At 38.0% G+C, this 23154-nt stretch overlaps 1 protein-coding gene across 3 annotated transcripts in view; it reads right to left on the bottom strand.

Annotated features, from left to right (window-relative positions):
* The window catches only part of ITPR2 (inositol 1,4,5-trisphosphate receptor type 2), a 586442-nt gene that overhangs the window by 451904 nt on the left and 111384 nt on the right, over positions 1-23154 (bottom strand). For 2 of the 3 annotated variants that reach the window (XM_086401652.1, XM_086401653.1), the window contains exons 3-7: positions 9442-9557; positions 8569-8655; positions 6339-6497; positions 359-457; positions 7-90 (exon numbers count right to left, since the gene is read on the bottom strand). In XM_086401652.1, the coding sequence (XP_086257778.1) occupies positions 7-90; positions 359-457; positions 6339-6497; positions 8569-8655; positions 9442-9557 (545 nt within the window). Of the gene's footprint in view, positions 1-6; positions 91-358; positions 458-5316; positions 5369-6338; positions 6498-8568; positions 8656-9441; positions 9558-23154 lie in introns of those variants that run through there. The other variant, XM_086401654.1, reaches the window with a different exon arrangement.

Genomic DNA, 23154 nt, shown 5'->3' with positions numbered 1-23154 from the left:
ACTTACTCCTTTTAGTACATCTTCTCGATAGGAACTGTATTTCATGAATAAAGTGATTTTCCAGCTAGTGTTGCAATTAACAGCATTCACCTATTAATGAAGAGATGTTAAGTTATAAGATTGCAGGTTCCATGAATTACTACTTCAACTAGAGGAAGGAGAAAAAAGAACAACTTTGGACAATGGGGTATGTATGTCAAAAAATATCTTCAAAGGACCATTCAAAATCTATAGGTATCTTAGTAATAATAACTCGCATAAACTGGGCTTATGCTTATGAAAACAATGAAAGAACCTATAAGATTTCTTTTTCTTCTCGTGATAAAAATCAACAAATTCACTTTCCCCCCAAACTTACCTCTTTACACCCTGGATTATCGAGTAGTTCAATGTTGCTGGCATGTAGTGGCTGTCCTGCATTCACGGGCATCAAAACAACTTTATCTCCAACAACAATCTGGAAATCAGAATTAAGTTGCAACTGAGACACTACATGGATCTGTGATGATATATTTGATGCTAAAAATAACTGTAAAGAGTCTTCATTATTGACCTAATATTTGACCTGTTTATCAAATTTTAGATCAATTCTTTTCTCTTTAAGGTAAAATACCTTCTGATAAATGACTATATAATCATGTCCCACAGGGCCTAGTGTGGATTCATAAAGCTGGTTTTGTAGATTTTTTTCTTTTGCTTGATATGTGGGATCTTAGCTCCCTGACCAGGGATCAGATCCATGCCGCTTGTGGTAGAAGCGTGGAATCTTAACCACTGGACTGCCAAGGAAGTCCCTAGATTCTTGTCTTATTGGTCTGCCATTTCAGTTAGAGCTTTCTTAATGTCAGTAATTAGGTCAGCATCCCTCCACAGAGGTCTGACGCCACATACACAGGAGCTATCAAGAATAAATGCATCTGCCACAAAACAAGAATCTGCCTAAACATTAAAACCACTTCAAGTGCAAGCAGGGAATCTTATACATTTGTATTTGCTCTAAATTAAAAACAAATCTACTATATTTGATCGTCCCCATAGTCTCAGAAATTTAATAAATGTTCTAATATCATCTGGATTCAGAAAATGAAGAATCTGGTATGACCCTGTAGGAACACGTTTATAGTTTGGGTCTTGGGCAACGGTTCGCTTTTATCTTAAATATCTAATACTAACAGTGTTCCTTAAACCTGGTGCTCATTTGTAAATAAAAATTAAAATTAATTATGGGAAAAGTGCTTTAAAGAAATAAGTCAAAGTTGATCTTTTTATTAACAATGTCTGTTTGATCTTTAAGTCTTTTTATTCATCACTCAAATTGTGGGGGAAAGAAGTTGTGCTTTTCTTAAGGATAATAGTGAACAGTTATCTTATAGTTATTAGAGTTACTTTTGTCAAGTTCCACTAGAAGATCTACTACTGTATAGTACCTTCACTCTTCTTCACAGAATTGCTCACCACTTCAGAAATGAAAACCAATACCTTCCCTTTGCATATTTCATATCAACTAAATATTAGAATAGATTAGTAGATAACTGAAAAACAAATTAGGACTGAGACAATAAAAACAGATAAAACATCTCCTCCCTGGATCTGAATCTAGACTAAGACTTAAAGGAACATAATTTCACATTTTCAATGTCAATAAATTACATACAAGAGTCTACATTCACCTACAGTACTGCTGTCACAAACTATACCTGGAGATTCAAATATGATAGAGAAGCCCTAAGCTCATTAATCGAGCAAAAGAAGATTATTCTTTGGTTTGCAGGAATTGCTTCTGTTATTTACGGGACTAGTCTCTATTCACCATCCTGCCTTTCAAGTCCATAATCAGGTGGAGGCTGCGATTCAGAAAGGACCATTACAGAAGCTCTTTATTATGTCCAGATAAAGAAAAAATCATTTAGAAACTGTGCTACGTGAGAGGATGAGAGGGCAGAACTGGGCTATGTTTGTGTAAAACAGGGAGAGTAGGAGTATACGCATAAGAAATCATCCCAGTGGTTAACTGTGAAAAAGAGAAGTGGGAACTGGGAACATGGAAAAAAGGATTAAAAAGAGACTTCTACCCATTTATCTTTATATTGTTTTCTGTCTTTGAATCACGAATTGGTATCTATTTTAAGCAATTAAATTATAAACAAAATAAACAAAAATCAACATGACAGATATATTTTCAATACCTCCCTCAAAAAACAAGAACATATGTTCTTGCACATGACACCAAGCCAAGTCCAAGTCTCAAAATCACGTAGAAGCTTGAGTGGTCTTCCATTCTACAGACACTGGGACTTGACACTACACTCTGCCCATACTACATCTGGTCTTCCGATTTCCTAAAGAACAGTCAGATTTGGTTCACTATCATTCCTGTCTGTATATATAAATATTAGCCAATAAGTTGCTAAATATAATGACATATTTTAGCTATATCTTTCTAATTAAAAGAATACTTTTGGTTGCACCTATGGTCAGTGCTCTAGGTCTCACTATTTTACGATAGCTTGCTGTAAGCTTTGGCTCAATCCCTATATTAGTTTTACTTCAAAACAATAGCTGTAAAGTCTTCTATAACTTTAAGAGACTAGTCATATAGCCAAAATGTCACCAACTTCAAGGATTCATAAGTGTGGTATTCATAAGGAGAATCTAACATTATCTCCCTAATTTCCAGGTCCTAGGTCTTGTTGTTGACAAATGGTTACTTTGATCACACAGGATGAATAAAACTGACAAATGAAATGGACAAGATGCTAATCATAAGATATAAAAAGAACAGTAAGAAGTGCTAGGAATAACACAAAGGTGTATAAGAAGTAGTCTCTATTCTTGAGGAATTCTTATCTGTTTAGATAACTTGGTAAATTTGGTAGTATTTTCAGAAGAGTGCAGGCATGGAGCCTGATCCACTGACAGGGAGAGATGTCCTCTAAGAAGCCATATATTTAATACAGAACTTGAGGATGACATCATTTTCTGCCATATCACATTCACCCTAGTGCACACACATTTTAAAAAACTGCAATTCCAAAAGCATTTCTGCTGATTTTATGTAACAGCCATGCAAGATTCATGCTGGGATTTTACTGAAAATAAAGAGGAACACAATACCACCAGCAGCCACCCTTCTTTTGAAGTGGCACCTGGTGTGAAAAGAACACTACAGTAGAAATCAAAACACCAGGGATCGAGTGCCACCTTCTCTGAAATTCCAAGGAGCCTAGGTTTTCAAAAGGGTGAAATCTACTTGCTATTTAAAGAGGCTCTTTCCCTAAGGGTTGTTTTTCTTTTTCTTGATTGAAAGAAATATCTGACCTTTTCTCCCTTTTAAGATCTACTATCAAGGTAAAGAACCAATGTCTTCTTAGATCAAAGTTGAAGATGAAAAATTAACTACTCAATCAAGGGAAGATAAACGAAAATAAAATATGTATGTACTCTGCTCAAAGCTGTCCCCAGTGACTTTCTGAGCAGCAACAAGCATGGACATCTACACAGCTCAAAGTTGAGGGAAACATGAAACTATTTTTCTCCAAAAATTATCTACCCTGAAATTCTATAAGATATATGACAGAGATGAACTTAAACAGTAGAAACTACTTATTTTTTGAGGATATGAGCACTTTTCTCTCCAGCCTATCATCAGCCTCAGTCTTACATTAGCTTTCAGTCACTGAACATCTTTTGGGTAGTTATAACCTAAATCGCAACTTAACTAATTAGTAAATAATAAAACGGAAATTTAAAAGTCTTTTAAATCTTGCAATTTCTTCCTTTTAGTTTAATGTTTTTTTGAAAAATCTACAGTCTTATACAGTCATGGAAACGAATATAATTTTTATCCTGTGGTTGTGTGAAAATCGTATAAATCTTAATTATGTTGAATCGGTTCACAGTGCTCTTCAGGTCTACTATATCCCTTCTACTTTTCTGTTTATTCATTATACTAATTTCTGAGAGTGTGATACTGAAACTCCAACCAAAAAATCTTAATTTATCCACTTAAAAAATAATTGTAACATATAGTAGAAATAAATGTAGTTTGGTTCTGTATTTTCCAAGTCTCCAGTAAATGTTATCATACTTTCATAATTTAAAAAATTTTATTAAAAACTGCTTCAAAAAATCAATAGTAATTAAACCACTTGTTATGAAATGACAGGGTTTCCAACTGCCTTCAATAAAATACAGTATGCTTGTATTTTAGAAAAATGCTACCTATTCCTAAGGAGGAAAATGAACATTATGATACAATTATTTTCATGGAAATAAAGGTCTATGGATATGCTTGTGCTTTCACAGCAACCTTAATTATGCACAAAAGCTACAGTGGTGAGCAAAAACAGTGAGCTATTTCAGCAAAAAGCAATGTGTAAGGTTGTTTTAGCCATGCTTTATGGAGCACATCTATGTAAGGAGGATCTCTATTTTGCACATAACAATTATACTATCCACTTTAACCAAGATGGAGTGCTTGGGTGGTAGGTTCTTCCCCATCCTGCAATCCAATTCAACTAATTATTTGAAATAGTTCATTACAGTCAACTCTCTTTGATCCTGTAAAGACATTTGGGAGTAGGGAAAGGAATATAAGATGAAAAATTAGATAGGATGAATTAATATAACCATCCTTATTATAGCTTATTGACAAGGACCATTTGGAGCTTACTGTTCGTCATTCCGTCATGCCCAACTCTTTGTGACCCCATGAACTGTAGCCCACCAGGCTCCTCTGTCTATGGGGATTCTCCAGGCAAGAATACTGGAGTGGGTTGCCACTGCCTTCTCCAGGGGATCTTCCCGACCCAGGGATCAAACCCGGGTCTCCCACATTGAAGGTAGATTCTTTACCATCTGAACCATGAGGGAAGTCCATAAAGGCATTTGGGAGTAGGGAAAGGAATAGATAGGATGAAAAATTAGATGGCATGAATTAATAAAATCCACGCTAATCTCAAGGCCCCAATTTATCCAATGATTTCATCCCATTCCTTCAGAGCTTGAGCTCAGCTTTTGTTTGTTTTCATGCTTAATTTTCATTGACTACCTGCAAACAGGGACCCTACTCAGTGAGGGGGGCTGGAGAAGTATTTTAAAACAGGGCATCCAAAGACACAGGTTGTTCTTAAGCTGCATGACCAGTCCCTGAATAATTGAGAGTTGACTGTAATTAACCACCTACTGAAATTAAAATATATGTCATGCTCACAGCAAACATCACTTGATACCAAAAGGAAAAAGAAAATAACTTATTTTCAAAACAAGTTTAAAGTGCATTACATTCCTGCATGCCATGCTTCTCCCAAACCTTACCGAAGGAGGATATCATCAGCTAATCTATTAACCAAATTAAACCATGAAGCTTGTAACCTGTGGAGTTGAATTTGGACTTCAAAATTCACTGGAAAAATAGATTTATTACAATATAAGACATTTCTAAGACAAGAAACAGCCAATACATTTTAAAATATCATAACAGTATTGATTGAGAAAATTGTCAGAATAATAAGACTTTAACATTGCTTTCAATTTTTAATATTAATTTTTTAAAATCTCAACTATTTTTATTGATCACCTGACCCAATATTTGTATTCTATTTACAAAATTTATTGAGTACTTGGTGTCAACCAGAATTTATTAAGCATCTCCCACATGCCAGGACTGTCGCTTGCTACTTCATCTATTACACACAAAAATATCTAACTATTGATCCTATTGAATCATCACACATAATTTTTATTTTCTCTGCTTCATAAAGCAGCAGAAAAATATTTTGCAACTACTAAAATTCAAATCATACAACATATTTAAGTATTGTCATCAATGAGCCACTGCCAATCATTACATTACGCATCTCCTCATACATTACACATCTACTAAGTTGTACAGATTGTAAACAACCGGCCACTGAGCCAATAAATGACATATTGTCATGATTTGCTGTGTTACTCTATTAATTCAAAGGAATAAACTCCATCTCCTAAACACAGCTTCTTCTATACAGCCACACTCCCTCCTGAATAAGGCCGAGAAACAAACTCTGCTTTTCTCTCCCTTGAAAGTCTCAGCCAATATTTTAATGTTACTTAAATTCTTTCACAAAATTCTGGCTGGAAGATGATTTTAAATCAATCTGATCGTAGTCTTTTTATGATTCCAGAGCATAATCTGTACTATAAATAAATGCTTTCAACCTATTAAAGAAATTAACATAAAATAATATGTTGAAGCTTGAAAACTATCTTTCCTTTCCTTGCATTTTTTGGATTCTCCATTATTAAGAACTAACATCTTCAAGAACGCACGTTTTTCTCTTCATCTTAGAGCTACATACATTGTCACCCTCGCTTCTCAGCTTCCAGAAGGGATGAATATAAAACCAAGACCCTTCATTTCCCGCAGCATCCAAGGACACGCGCATGGCATTCTTCTCCAGTAAAGCAGGTAATCTCTTGTTGACAGTCAGATACTTGTTGCTTTTTATATGCAGTAGCTGTAGGAAAAAGTTAGGGATTACTGCCTTCATTCTTTGATCTCCTCTGTTCATTACACATATGTGTTTATATTTGTATCACATACCCACATAACACGACTCAGGGGAGACAGTAAACGAAGCAGCTCCTTGCAGACTCACCATCTTTCCAAGTTGACTTTCTCTGGGTTCCTCCTCACCTCCACCCCCAGTGCTGTTTCATATGAAGTGAGCACATAAGGGAAAAAAACTAAGGACACGTCCCTGAACGATTTTCATCTACTGATAAATAATAGGATAAACCCAGGCTTTCCAAAACAGACCAGGATGTTACTCCCAACTACTGGGTTGGCCAAAATGTTTATTCAGGTTTTCATAAGATATTACAGAAAAGCCTGAGTGAACTTTTTGACCAACCCAATATATTCTTTCTCAATTCCTGCCCGGCCACAAAAGCAAACTATATTAAAGGATAACCAAGGAACTGGAATAAGGCATCAACCCACTTCATATTATTAATCACCCCTGCCTAAAACCGGCCCTCATCCCCCTGTGTGAGACCAGCTGCTTGTCCTAAACAACCTCTGCCACTCCCACAGGAGGACATGATCCTGCTCCTTCTCAGATGAAGGCAGGAGCGCCTCTGCTGGGGATATTTGGATCCCATGGGCAAAACCTTTCCGACACATTATTCTGACTAGAAAAACTGAAACAAATAACCTTCCCGTCTATTATTCCAATCGTTTCAAAAAAAATAAAGAATGGTCATTTTAACATCTACAAAATAAGAAGGAAATTATCTCAGAAATTTCCAGTGAAAACCCTCAGGGGCCAACTCCAGTGCTTTTGGAATCCACCCTGTTAAGAGGGCATGGCTCAGCCCTTAACACTTTGGGAAACATTTGCATGTCAGATTCTAGACAAGAAACATAAGCTCTGCTTGCTGGCACTTAATATGAAGCAAGACTTGGTTAAGAGAAACTCTAGTTATGGAGGACCACCCAAGGGACATTCAGCCACAGGTAACACACAGTCTATTATGGGATTAACTTGTAACAACCGGGGAGTCACAGACCCAGGGCTCTCCTCTTGCCCCACCAGAGAATTGCTCTGCTGGTCCCGTGCTCTGGCACTTGGCCACTGGCCAATAACAAAACATCAGAGGATGTTATTTTTTGAAACAGCTCTAAGAAACACCTCATTGTAGCATTTATGGTAAGGAAGTTGTTAGGGCCATTGTTTACTATATTAAACAGTGTCCTCTTTATGAGAGCTCATTGGAGAAACAGTTCTCTGGTCCTCTTCCTGAGAATGTTTGTGCTTCCAAACTTCTGACTTAGTTCTTTGTACAAGCCTTCTACTAATATGTGAATATCGCAATATTTCACATGGTCTTATACCTAGACAAGCAACAAAAAGGCTTCAACTCAAAGTTTACCAGTCTTTACAACATGGATATGATAAACATGCCTCACCTTTGACTTCAATTTATTCATGCAATCAGTATTTTCCCTTTGATCCAGTTACCTTATTTATTTCATCTTGTTATGTGAAAGGTATTTTTGAAAATGTCTTACATTCCTTTGGGAACAAGGTGGGGCATATATTAACAACTATCCAAGTAAAAAAGTAAAAGATCTAAGTGAAGCACAAGAAAAAAATGCTGATGAAATAAATCAGTGTGCATACTAATTGAAATAGAAGATATAATAACTCAAGGACAGTTCTCATCTAAAAGTACAATTTGAAAACTTTCCTCCCTACAAAATGAAAAGATAAAGCTTCATATGCTACAAGTTTAGTCTCATTAATTCTAAAAGACTATTTTATTACAAGCTTTCCCCATCTTCTTCCTTTTGATTTAATAATTTGTGTAATTCATCTAGATAAGCTCATTTCTTTATGTGTACATACCGGATTTATTCATATAGAATGACGTGCTGAATATCAACTGAAAATATCACACTGTATAATTCTGACCAAAGAACAAACTATTGTAGCCCCCAATTTTAATGCAGGTTGGCATTCCTACCAAAGGCAAATTATCGATAAACTATTCATCTCTTTTATACGAAAATAAATAGACACTTACTTGTATAACATTACTGTATTTCACAATTTCTCCCAATAGCTTCTTATTCTCTGATTCATTTTGTTTTTGTTCCAGTTCTGCAGCATGCTATAAAGTGATTATCAAATATTTACTGTGAAACCATAACAAATAGAGCACAATAGCTGACACAGAAAAAAAGGTTTATTCTAGGAACAAAGAATACAATCAAGACTAAAATAGGTGGATTACTTTAAACTTGGTGCTTAGGGAGAAGTGGGGCAGTAACTAAATATATGATTATAATGTGTGACAATTCTCTCAGTTTAATGCTGAAATGTAGCCTAAATTATATTGATATGCTCTTATGTTAGAAATTTCAGAAAAAGGACTAAGCAGTTTGGTCTTAAAAAATTATTTTCAGAAGGAATATTGCTAGAGAAGCCAAACAAATACATTTCAAAAGCTTCAAAATACAGTTTCAATTCTAAAAGTAACAGGAATTTTAATGACAAATAAGTCCTATGAAATTTACACAGAGTCCAAATCAGAAACAACAGACTTTCAAATTTTTTCTGATAGTCTTCCAAAAAAAAAAGGGTACTCTATCAAGTAAAATATAACTGGATTTGATATTCCTGCAGAGATTCTGAATTGGTTTTCAATGTGATGTGAATATCTGAATTGGTCTGGCACACCCGGATAAATAGCAAGAAATACAATACCCACACACCAGGAAATCAGTAGTCATACACTGATTAAAAAGACTTAAAAGTCCTTTCCACTTTCAGCATGTTGCCACATCTATTCTGGATCTCAGTGTATTGAGGGAAATCACTAAGCTATGGAATAGATCTTTTGTTATTGTTGTACTTGCTCTATGTTAAGCCAGAGAGATGGAAGGCTAGTCCTTACCTGTAATTTCTTCAGCAAGGCTGCCTCTGTGTGGTTCCCTTGTTTAGCTTGCTTGGCTTTCCAATATTGCTTCTGAGCAGAATATCGGTTCATAGGGCACACCTTAAAGAGGCAGTCTGTGACAAATCAACAAACGAAAACACTGTAACTAGGGAGACCAGCATTGTTTAGATTTCCCTTATAGCTGAGTATTAGAATCCTGAATGTCTGAGTATAAATAACATTTCAACATCATCTAGCCCATACTCAGGTGAATTCTTAAATTCTACCCACAACATTTCTTTTCAAATAATTATTTAGTCTGTTAAAATACCACCTTTTTCATTAGTTTAGGGTTTTTTTTTAAAGAAACCATAGCTAATGTGATTTACAAAGAAACCAAACCAACGTAAACATTACTAAGCACTTCTTAATTATAATGGGGTGCCTGGCTTTAGAAAGTCAGGAGAACCAGGTTAGGGTCTTTCTTTGCCTTATCTGACTTTGCACAATCAATTACTTATACACGGTATGTATCTTTGACAGTCAAAAGTGATGAAAGAAGTAGAAACAATCACAGCAATCAAGCAATCACATTTCAGTCATCTGTTCCCCAAGGTTACACATACCCAGGGTGAACACAGTGTGGAAATGTGAGATGCAGTATGTTATAATGATTGTACTGCATTGTTATAAGGGAAAAACAAAGCAAAACAAAAAACTAAGATTATACTCTACTACTAAATATTAAGTTAGAAAATCATAGTGGAATAATGTAGTGACATCTCTAAGTGAAAAAACAATTTTTTTCTGTTTAAAGAGGAAAATGGAAGTTTGACTGAACACTGCTTTTATTTGTTAATGATTCTGTATGTTTGTGGAATGGATTACAATCTAGAATATAGGTCAATTCCCAATATTCTATAGTAAAGGAGTATTGTTACACAAGATTCAAACATTATTTTCATTTATCTCACAAAAATTTGTAAAAATTCTATATAATAAATTAACCTTGCTTTGGCTGATGTGTTAATGTTCACATTCATTTTCATTTTTCAAATACATTTCCAAAGATACAATTCAGTCAACTCAAATGTCAATTTTAGGCACATTATTGACTATATTATAAATATATATATATGCTTGTTCTATTATTCTCTTTAAAATTAAGTGTAGAATTAAATGAGGTGATCTCTTCTTTTTTTATATACTTTTGTTTATTCATTTATTTTTGGCTGCACTGCATTTTTGTTGCTGCACTCTATTCCCTAGTTGTGGTGAGCAGGGACTACTCTTCACTGTTGTACACAGGCTCCTCATTACAGTGGCTTCTCTTGTGGAGCACAGGCTCTAGGCTCACAGGCTTCAGTGGTTGCAACACATGGGTTCGCTAGTTGCAGAGCACGGGCTCAGTATTTGTGTTACAGGGGTTTAGTTGTTCCGTGGCGTGTGGGATCTTCCCGGACCAGGGGTCGAACCCCTGTCCCCTGCATTGGCAGGTGGATGCCTATCCACTGCACCACCAGGGAAGTCCAAGACAATCTCTTTTCAAATCTCACTTACTTTTGGTTCTAATCGCACACATGATCAAGAAATATTACTGTAAATTACTTAAGGAAGTTTTAAACCTCAGAAGAAATAATGACTTTTTTCTATAGCTTGCAATTAGAAATAATACAAATTCTATTGATTGCTTCCCCTCTACACATATACACCTATAGAAAACATTATTAACTTCTGGTCTAAAAGTTATTGATGTGGATGAGTAAATAGTTTGTAGGTAGCAGAAAACAGACACCTTCTAACTGCTCAAAGTAGGTCGAAAGACTGTCATAATTAGAGCAGGAGACAGGAATCCTCACCAGGCACAAGTGTGTGAAACCCAAATAACTAGATTTAAAAACCGTTTTCCTTGGCAACATAGTTGATAACCCCTAGAAACTATTCCTATGTGTTAGTATCTACAAAGAGAATATACAAGTTTTACAAGCACGCATATGAAGGTTGTTTAGTGATATCTCCAAAAGAGTACTCCCAAAGTAATACAGCGGACTGCTTTAACTGTCCTATATTAGGCAAATAGCCAAACCCTACATTGTTTGCTGCTGCTGCTAAGTTGCTTCAGTCGTGTCCGACTCTGTGCGACCCCAGAGATGGCAGCCCACCAGGCTCCCCGTCCCTGGTATTCTCCAGGCAAGAACACTGGAGTGGGTTGCCACGTCCTTCTCCTTTCACTTTCAATGAAAGTGAAAAGTGAAAGTGAAGTCGCTCAGTCCTGTCTGACTCTTAGCGACCCCATGGACTGCAGCCTACCAGGCTCCTCCTTCCATGGGATTTTCCAGGCAAGAGTACTGGAATAGGGTGCCATTCCCTTCTCCCTACACTGTTTAGTGCAGCAAAAATACAAGTCTATATTTAAGTAGAACTCAACTCCATAATCTGCAATCTCTACTTCTGATTACCTTCATCTATGAAGAAAGAAAAAAAAAAAAAATGGGTTCTCCATTACTTCAAATCCCTAGTTAAGTCCATTAGGAAATAGTCTTTTGACAAAGAAAATATTTTTTTCCTAAATTCTAGAGCACCCCAGGAGCACTCTTAATGAATGGTATCCTTGGGTAGCTAGCAAAGAAACTGTCACAGTCCTCATCGTCATAGCCAAAGCGATTGTGAAGCATCCAGTCAAACATCCAGCCAACTAGGGTTGACTAGTAGGCTGTGCCTCTGGGTGTGAAGACTCAGACCCTGTCCTCAGAAAGCTCTCAGTCTAGTGGGTGAAACAGACATCGACTGTGTGATGAATTTTCACAATGAGGCTCTGGAGAAGGTGCTGTGGGCCTCAAAGATGCAAGAGCCCATTCACCTTGTTTAGGGGGATCCAGAAAATCTTCCAGAGAAGACACAAGTCAAGTGTTAAAGAATCTATACTAATTCAGCAGGTTGGCAAGAAGGTTCGAATGCTCAGGGGTTGCAGCACGGGGGTATCTCAAACAGAGTCCATGGCTGGTACAAGGGCAGAGAAGCACAATGTCCAGGGACCTACCAACCGGTCAAGAAAATGACATTCCAGGCTGTGAAATGAAATCAGCAACACTGGCTGAAATCCGGGTCTACAGAGTGCCATGTTCTAGGTTAGGAGTATGTTCTTTACCCCAGGGAAAACACCCTATTCCTAGGGTTTTCAGCTCTTACAGCACGTGGAGGATGACATAAACAAGAGGAGAAGCCCAGCATGAAAGTCCACTGCCAGTGTGATCAGAGATAGGGAGGGTCTAGGCATATGGGAGTTTTAGGGTAGCTGCAGATTTAAAAAGAAAGCAGCAGAACCAACAGGCTTAGTCTTACCTATCAGTGTGGGGTGGGGAAGGGTGAGGGAGAGGGAAAGTGAGGGGAGTCTAGCTGACATCCTCCCACCCTGGTTGAGACACTAAGGCTTAGATTTTCAAAGCCCTTTCCATTTTCAGAGCCTCAGCTGTTTAGTTCTCCTCAGCCACCTCCCCAGGAGGCATCTCATTTTGTAAATAATTGAAGTGTTTCTGTGGGTACCATCATCACAGGACTATTTTGGTTGACAGGAAGAAACCCAGGGCATTCAGACCTCTGTAAAAATGTTGTTGGTGGTAACAGTGATGTGTGTGTGTGTGTGTGTGTGTGTGTGTGTGTGTGTGTGACTCTCCCTCTACCTCCTTTAGAAAACATTTTTAAAAATCTGTTTTTGGGCTAGTCACGTATTCTGTCTGATTTTAAATTTACGGCACAATAAAGGTGGTAATAATACTTGCTACACCTAATTCACAGGGCTGCTGAAATAAGCAAAAAAAAAACATAGAAAATCTGTGAAATTACTCTGTGAACTTTAAAGCCCTATAATAAGCATCAAATGTAAGGTATTATTCTTAATATTGCTCCATTCATTCAGCAGTAGCTTTACTAAGATAAAGAAGTGACTAAACACTTACAGAGCTCTCAGCAAAGAGCTTCAAAAAGTAGAGCTCTCAGATTAAACCCAAACGTAACCCCAAAATGTCAAATTCATGACAAGGTGTTCCCTTCATTGATGCCACAGTCTCAGATGCCACAATGTGTCTTTGTATACAGTTCTTGAATTCCCTGAAAAAGCACAGCAAGAAGTAGAGGGTGAAGTCTCCACTACCATGTTCAGTTCAGTTCAGTCCAGTTCAGTCGTTCAGTCGTGTCCAACTCTTTGCAACCCCATGAATCGCAGCACGCCAGGCCTCTCTGTCCATCACCAACTCCTGGAGTTTACCCAAACTCACGTCCATCGAGTCGGTGATGCCATCCAGCTATCTCATCTTCTGTCGTCCCCTTCTCCTCCTGCCCCCAATCCCTCCCAGCATCAGAGTCTTTTCCAATGAGTCAACTCTTTGCATGAGGTGGCCAAAGTACTGGAGTTTTAGCTTCAGCATCAGTCCTTCCAATGAACACCCAGGACTGATCCATCCTTTAGGATGGACTGGTTGGATCTCCTTGCAGTCCAAGGGACTCTCAAGAGTCTTCTCCAACACCACAGTTCAAAAGCATCAATTCTTTGGCACTCAGCTTTCTTCACAGTCCAACTCTCAAATCCATACATGATCACTGGGAAAACCATAGCCTTAGTATCGTTTACAATATGCAGAAGCAATAACTAGCACCAGCATGGGTACAGCCTTGACAGAAAGCCTTCCTTTCTCTTCGCTGATGGCTCAGCTGGTAAAGAATCCACCTGCAATGCAGGAAACCCAGGTTTCAATTCCTGGGTTGGGAAGATCCCCTGGAGAAGAGGATGGCCACCCACTCCAATATTCTTGCCTGGAGAATTCCATGGACAAAGGAGCCTGGTGGGGCTACGTGGGCTCACAAAGAGTCGGACATGACTGAGCAACTAACACTTCCTTTGGCATGCAGGAACCCAGACCTATCTATCCACTCTCACCACCCTCCTCACTCTGCTTCCAGAACTCTGGAACCCCTTTGTCTGCTCATTCTCTAAATTTAAAGATGTATATACTGCTAAGAAAAAAGATCTCAGGGAGTTTTCTAATTACAAAGCTACTTAGTGTCATTTATTAACTAGGTAGCAACAATCTCTAGCATTTCAAGCCTCAAAGAATAATTAAAAAAAAAAAAAAGGCAAGGTTTGCTTCAAAGAGCAAACATCAAAAGCACAAACAAGTAATTACACGCAAGTAATTCGAGTTAAATTTAAAAAAAAAAAAAAACTTAACCTTAAGATCTAAGGCCAGCAATTTTGCAGAACTATAGAAGGTTAGGAAATGCTAGAAATCTGACTAAACAGGCTATGTTCAGTCAAGCAATATTGTAAAAAAAAAAAGTCTTAAAATTGGAATATTTATTTTAAAACCACAGAAGGAAATCAAACCTCCCAGAAGTGTTCATGTTAAACTGAAAGATCTGCTGGCATCTTAAACCTTCTAATAAGTGCTCATGGAGGGAAGAAATATAAAAGCCATTCAAATGGTGTGGAGCATGTATTCCTCAGTATGCTGCTGCTGCTGCTGCTAAGTCGCTTCAGTCGTGTCCGACTCTGTGTGACCCCATAACGGCAGCCCACCAGGCTCCCCTATCCCTGGGATTCTCCAGGCAAGAACACTGGAGTGGGTTGCCATTTCCTTCTCCAATGCACAAAAGTGAAAAGTGAAAGTGAAGTCACTCAGTCATGTCCGACTCTTCGCGACCCCATGGACTGCAGCCCACCAGGCTCCTCTGTTCATGGGATTTTCCAGGCAAGAGTACTGGAGTGGGGTGCCATTGCCTTCTCCAATTCCTCAGTATGTAACACTGTAAATCAAAGAACTAACCTTCCCAAGTGACTCCATGTGCATCTGGAAGGAAACCAGTCTAAATTTCTACTCGCAATACCTCACTAAATAGTTCTCAAATGTTTTGCTTTGTACAGCTACAAGTGCTTCCTAAAATACAAGGCAGCTTTTGCACCCCAGAAACTGTCTGTAGGACTCTATTCTAGGTTATTATACATGAAGTTCAAGTTATGTAGTAGCCAACAATTTCCCTTGGTAATGGTGGAAAGAAAACTTTGTTTCATTTCTTCTCCCTCCAAGAGATGTCGTAAGATTTAAATGAGGCAAGACATTAAACCATCAGCAAATGGGTGTCACAAAGCAGGCATTCAACAAATGGCTCTTTCATGGAAGCCTGTAAAATTACCTCATGCTGATTACAGGGAATGTGGCTGCCAAGGGCTTTATTATCTCCACATGGAGAAAGGTGGGGAGGGAGAGCCTCTGAGCTTCTCCTGTTTTTAATATAAACCGGATGGAGCAGAGTTCCATGAAGACAACAGGCCCTTCCCAATGATAAAATGGAAAGTGGTAACAAAACTCTCCCCAGGGCCAGGGACAGGCAGATGAGGGGTGACTGGATGCCAGCAATTAGAATTAACAGTTGGTCAGAGAGAGGTACACATTCACTGGCCAAAAATATAATTGTAGCTCTCTTCTTGTTTTTCAGTTTCTCTAAGAAATGTATCCTGAAATACAGTGTGTTTAAAGAACTCTTTAAGTTTAGAGTATGTTTTTTTTGAAGGAGTCTGTTTTGTTTTGTTTATGCGTGGAAATTTCAAACCAAACATCTACTCCCTGATCATAATCAAAGGCAAGGACAGAGGATGTCTAAGAGGGGAAGCGTCCTCTAGAATGTTACAAAGGCCAAAGAAAATTTACTGCAGGTGTTAGCACACGTTAAAATTTATCACAATACATGGCTTCCAGCATGAAGACTGCAGGATAGCTTTTTCTAAGCAAAAGTCAGCTATTTTACTACTGAAGAAGGAGAGAAACGGCCTGTAGATTATGAAAATGTTACAATTCAAAGGGGCTCCAGATAAAATCTAACCTTTCCCTTCTCTGACATAGGGAGTAAAAGCTCAAAGTAAGTTGCCTTAGTCATTCAAGATAGAATCTATAGATTGAAATAACTTACAAATATACACAAGTTCAATCACACACAGGATGCTTGAAAGCCCTGTGAAGTGACTGTCTGGCCCCGCAGTGACAGATGTTGATACCATACTTGGTTTGCTCGATACAGTTAACTGCCTTGGAGCACCTTATAAACTATAGAGAGCACTGCATATTCATAATGAAGAACATCTGATCTTCACAACAACACTGAGAGTTAGTGAGGATAATTTTCTCTATATTCCAGAGAAAGAAATTGATACTTCTCTCAAATCCAAAAAGTTGGTAAGGAATTAAGTCAGAATGTGAACTGAAATCCTCTGAAATATATCTATCCGAGTGAGTGAGTGAAAGTCGCTCAGTCGAGTCCGACTCTTTGCAACCCCATAGATATCTATCTACATCTATAAATATATAGATTTCTGATATCTAGATAGACAGATATAAAACAATTATAATACTTCAAAGGAACATTTATGTTTTATCATGGGAAGTATGCCACATGAAAGTGAAGTGAAAGTCATGCAGTCCTATCTGACTCTTGTGAGCCCATGGACTATACAGTCCATGGAATTCTCCAGACCAGAGTACTGGAGTGAGTAGCCTTTCCCTTCTCCAGGGGATCTTCCCAACCCAGGGATTGAACCCAGGTCTCCTGCATTGCAGGCAGGTTCTTTACCAGCTGAGCCACACAGGAAGCCCAGTGTACCACATATGCATACATAATTAATTAAATGTTAAGACATCAATAGGAATGTTACAACATCTTAGTCTCAAAAACATTTATTACCTGATTCCTACATTAATGGCTAAATTCTCAAAAACAAATGAAATGTTATATTCTGCTTCCTCTGGAATGAGACAGAAAATAAAATTCAAATGTACCAATGCTTATTTTCATTTCTGTCAAGGTTTTAATTTTAGCACTAAGCAAACACTAGGCCTAAGCAGAATTCACTACCAAAACATCATAATTTATCATTTTCAATTAATTTCCCATTCTTAAAGTTTCATATTAACACTGACAATCAAAAAATGTGTAATAAGCAGGCTAGTTCCAAAATCAAAACACAAGTCTTCAAGTCACAATACACAAATATCAAGTCTGAAAGAAACTGAAGCAAATTTATACATACATAAATGTGTGTGTATATACATACAGACATAGGGCTTCCCAGGGTGGCTCAGTGATAAAGAATCTACCTGCCAAGCAGGAGATGTGGGTTTGATTTCTGGGTTAGGAAGATCCCCTGGAAAAGGAAATGGCAACCCACCCCACTATTCTTGCCTGGAGAATTCCATGGACAGAGGAACCCGGTGGGCTACAGTCCATGGGATCACAAACGAGATGGACACCACTGAGCAACTAAACCACTACCAACACCATGCATGTAGACATAGACACACATACACAATGCTTATATATATTTTATATGTGTTTACTTGTATTTTCATTTATAACTATATAATACACTTTTATAGTGTCTCCTATGTATTAGAGCTTGTCACATTCCCTAACTTAATTCTTCTAAAAACCCTTTGAGGTCAGCACTAGTTTGATAAATGAAGAAACTGAAACTGAAGATCTATCCTAAATTTTCAACAATAGTTTTTAGATGTACTCCAGATCAATCTCTGTTTTTATAAGAAGTAAAAGAAATCCAAACATCCATCAAGAGATGAATAGACAAACAAAATGTGGTATACACTTACAATGGACTATAGCTCTGCCATAAAAAGAATAAAATTCTGATACATGCTACAAGATACATTTAGGTACATTTACTGAAATCAAAACACAACATGATAGTCTAGCTTTTCCTGGTTTCATATTCCTAGAGATGCTTAACTTCTCCTGTGCATACGTGCCAAGTTGCTTCAGTCACGTCCGGCTCTTTAGGCTCCTTTGTCCCTGGGATTCTCCATGCAAGAATACTAGAGTGGGTTGTCATTCCCTCCTCCAGGGGATCTTCCCAAACCAGGGATTGAACCCACATCTCTTATGTCTCCTGCTTTGGCAGGTGGGTTCTTCATCACTAACTACACCTGGGAAGCTCAAACCTCTCCTGCTGCTGCTCCTGCTGCTGCTGCTTCTAAGTCACTTCAGTCGTGTCTGACTCTGTGCGACCCCATAGATGGCAGCCCACCAGGCTCTCCCATCCCTGGGATTCTCCAGGCAAGAACACTGGAGTGGGTTGCCATTTCCTTCTCCAGTGCATGAAAGTGAAACTGAAGTCGCTCAGTCGTGTCCTACTCTTAGCGACCTCATGGACTGCAGCCCACCAGGCTCCTCCATCCATGGGATTTTCCAGGCAAGAGTACTGGAGTGGGGTGCCATTGCCTTCTTGGCAAATGTCTCCTACAAGGACCCAAAAATGTATTTTAAAAAGGGCTGAGTATCTGCAACTCTGACTTAATAGAAGTAACAAAGTAGCAACCTAGAAACAATTAGGCAGGATATTTCATGGTCTCAAGGCCTCCACTTTAAAAGTAGTAATTTTCAAATAGCTGAATAAACTTTTAAGACAGGTAAAATAACTTTATAGTGATGAGCTTTTTAAACCAATTGCAGGATGGCAATAATAACTCCTGGCTTAAACTTTTTTAAAGTTGAACACAAAATATTTTATGCCAAGTTATAATTATGTAATGGAGAGTTATGTAATATTTAGATTGAAGAATTTCTTGCTGTTCATTATCTAGCTGTTGAATTCATTGTTATACCCATACAGGAGAACCAAAACAAAATCCCTGTCTCATGCTAGGTCCTCTGTGAGCAGATATTTACCCATAGGAAAAAAAAAAAAAGATGACAAAGTCCTAATCATCACTATTACTGCAGAGTTGTGCCCAAGTAAAACTACTTTTTGTTGATTATGATCATAAAGTATCTCTCTCTATAGATAATTTATAAGTAAATGGACAATAATTCAATGGACATGAGTTTGAACAAGCTCTGGGAAAGAGTGAAGGACAGGGAAGCCTGGTATGCTGCAATCCCTGGGGTCACAAACAGTCAGACATGGCTTAGCAACTGAACAACAATAATTGTTTTAAAAACTATAATTGTGCAAACCAAGTTTGAAGTCAATATACTTGGTTTCAGTCAGCCCTTTTTGAATGGACTGAAATGAAATGGGATGGAATGAAATGGCATTTGACTTTTTAATCTTATTTTCTTTTTAATTGGAGGATAATTGTTTTATAATATTGTGATGGTTTCTACCCTACATCAGCATGGAGCTTCAAGAGAGATGGAATGAAATGGAATGGGAAGAGAAGAGAAGGTAAACAGAAGTCACTGCACTAGCAAGTATTCTATTCAAGAAACTTGCTTCGTGTGTCTGTGTGTGTGTGTGTGTGTGCATGCACACGTGTGTGTGTTACATGCTGGATTACGATGTGAAACATACAGTATTCAGTATTCCACACTGACAGTTGCAATACAAAGTGTTTGAAAGTGACTATTCTACAGGATTACACATGAATACAGGTTAGGGTTAAAGGAAATGAAATTTTTAAAAAACAAATCTACATAAAGAGAGGAGAAAAGGAGGGGAAGGAAAGGAAACAAAAGAAGGAAGGAATTCTGTTGTCAAGAGGAGTGAAAACTGACATGATCAAAGGAAATTTTTCTTGATTTATAGACTTTTGAAATCCAGTTTTTACTTTGAAATAAAAATTATCCTTCTATTAATTGCCCCATGAAGTTTCTATATAGGCAATTACAATAGAACAGGAAGATATCCTTTGAAATATATCTTCCTCTTTTTCACTTCCACTCTAGTTGACCTCTACCTTTATTACCTTATCTATCCATCAGACAGCACCTTTTGCTAAGTAACATTTGCATGTAACTCTACATTCACCACCTATTATCTGGCATATGGAAGACGCTCAGAATCTGTAGAGGAAACACCTCCTCTACCTTTACAACCTTGCCTATCCATCAGATGGCATTTTTGATAACTAACATATTTGCATGTAACTCTACATTCAGCTTCCCTGGTAGCTCAGCTGGTAAAGAATCCACCTGCAATGCAGGAGACCCTGGTTCAATTCCTGGGTCAGGAAGTTCCCCTGGAGGAGGAATTAGGCTACCCACTCCAGTATTCTTGGGCTTCCCTGGTGGCTCAGATGGTAAAGAATCCCCCTGGGTTTGATCCCTGGGTTGGGAAGATCCCCTGGAGGAGAGCATGGCAACCCACACCAGTATTCTTGCCTGGAGAATCCCCGTGGACAGAGGAGCCTGGCGGGCTACAGTCCACGGGGTCACAAAGAGTCAGACACAACTGAGCAACTAAGCACAGAGCACGGCACTGCATTCAGCACCTACTACCTAGTATATGGAAGATGCTCAAAATTTGCAGAGGAAACACCTGCCAAATGGCCTGAGAAACAATTGTTAGATTTCTGTTCTTTCTGCTCCAAAAGGTTTTACTCATTTTTGTCTCCTGTTAAAATGCAAATATTTGAGACGGGAACACTCTAAGATCCTGGGCCTCAGTTTAAAAGTGGAGATGAGCTGGTGCTGTGGATCTGGGGAGGTAACTTTTATATTACCAACCACTGGGAAGGATGTGCAAGAAAGGTGTGTATCAAATTTTCACATGGCATAGAATGGGGATGAATAATTAATTTGACAGACAAAAATCTGGATTTTAAATAATCTCTACAGGACAAACATCAACACAATGAAACTTTAACAAAAGTACAGTTCTGAATTTAAATTCAGAAAAATGCAGCTGCTTGAGTATCTGACAGATTTGAGTTCAACTTCATATAATTTTATGTGTCCAGGCCAATTCTGGTTTTATGCCTGGTGCCTGAGTTTAATTACTGTGTCCTTTTTTACTCTCAAAAGTATCCTATTTAGACGATAAAGTATATGTTCACCCCAAATATAACAAATGAATACCATGATATTGCGACTGGAAAGGTGATGGAGACATTTCAGGCTGACTCACGGAAGAATGGAGCTTCAACCACAGAACTGGGACACATTCAGAATATTAGGCTCAATGATGCACACTCAGAATGCTGGGCTCAATTATAGCTGCAACAGTTTAAGTGGCACCCTGACAAAATAGCCTATCTCCAAAGTTGGGCACACAGGGAAGCCGGTATAACATAGAGATCATGCTATTTGAAGAACAATATCAAATTAACCACAGGCGAGTTAGCTTTCACAATAGCGTTCAGGCAGAGGCAGATGAGAAATGCTGTCAAAGGGATCTTGTGTTAGGAGGAAGGCCCTTTCTATATACTACCTACTGCCTTCTGTGTTACGACGGGACCCATGGCAGAGATGACTGGCATGAGAGGTTACAGAGTTCATGTTTACGATTTCCTGATAAAAAGCTCAGACAGCTCACCTGCCCCATCTGTGTTTATCACATCATGGACTGGTCTGGCATCTCACTATTACAAAGACCAAGAAATGGCAGCCCTAGACCTTCTAAGTCTTTCACTATGAAATATCTGTCAGCAAAGGGTAAAATACTCAAAGTTAAAGCATTACATAAATATCCATTATTATTACTTCCAACTTTACATTCCAGATGAGCAAATACAGTTGTTCGATTATACCTCAGAGTTTCAGAAGCATGCTTGCTGTGATATTTTGTCACTTAAGTTGCTTAATTTCATAAGATCCTTTCAGATGAAAAGAAGGTGAACAGAGAATTGAAGTTTAAAGAATGAAAACTAAGAAACACCCTCTCTGCAGAACACACACACACTCACACACACTCTAATAACAGCTAACAATGAATGGTCAGACACTATGCACCAAGCACTATGAGCTTCACATCAATTCTATCATACTCCAATAAAAATTTAAAAAAATAAATTACAAGGACATACTGTATAGCACATGGAATACAGTCAATATTTTATAATAACTTTGTATGATGTATAATCTATAAAAATATCAAATTACTATATTGCACATCAGAAACTAATATTGTAAGTCAACTAAATTTCATTTTAATTTTAAAAAAGTTAAAATAAATGTAAATAAATCAAAAAAAGAAAAATGAGAGAAGGGTCCTACTCTCATTCCCATTTCACAGATGGTGAAAGTGGAGGTAGAAGGTTAGGTTTTGCCCAGGGTCACAGAATTAAACAAGCAGTGGAGCTAGGAGTCAAACCCTCGTAACTGCCATCAGAGTCTGTGCTTTTATACACTAAAGGTGGAAAGGACACACATAAACCAGCTATTTTGCATGTTGGGAAGGCAGGGCAGTAAGATACTGAAGAACTAGGAAATGGCAGGAAAGGGAAGACTTCCAGAAAGCAGGCTGGACATGAGAAGTTAGAAAATTAGAAGATAGGGTGACAGAGTAGCTTCTGCAGGAGACAGGGCATTTTGGCAATTTCTTGAAAAATTAAATATACACTGAATATACAATTCAGGAATCCTCGTTTCAAGGTATCTACTCAAGAAAATCAAAACACATGTCCACACAAAGCCTCATACACAAATGTTTGTTGTTCAGTTGCTAAGTCTTGTCCTACTCTTTGCAACCTCCGTGAAATGCAGCACGTCAGACTTCCCGGTCCACAAGTGTTTATATCAGCATTATTCATAATAGCCAAAAACAAGAAAGGGAAACAACCCAACTTCAAATGTATTAGTATATCCACAGAATGGAATATTACAGAGTCAAAAAAAAAAAAAAGACTGAACTACTCATACACAAAACAGCATGGATAAATCTCAAAAATATACACAAAGTGGAAGAAAGTGTGAAAGTGTTAGTTGCTCAATCATGTCCAACTCTTTGCCACC

The sequence above is a fragment of the Bos grunniens genome, chromosome 5 (genome assembly GCF_055505025.1).
Source record: "Bos grunniens cultivar Pamir isolate PY7600 chromosome 5, Bosgru_T2T1.0, whole genome shotgun sequence".
Classification (NCBI taxonomy): Eukaryota; Metazoa; Chordata; class Mammalia; order Artiodactyla; family Bovidae; genus Bos; species Bos grunniens.
The sequence above is the reverse complement of the archived record's forward strand: the minus strand, read 5'-3'. Positions and strand labels throughout refer to the sequence as shown.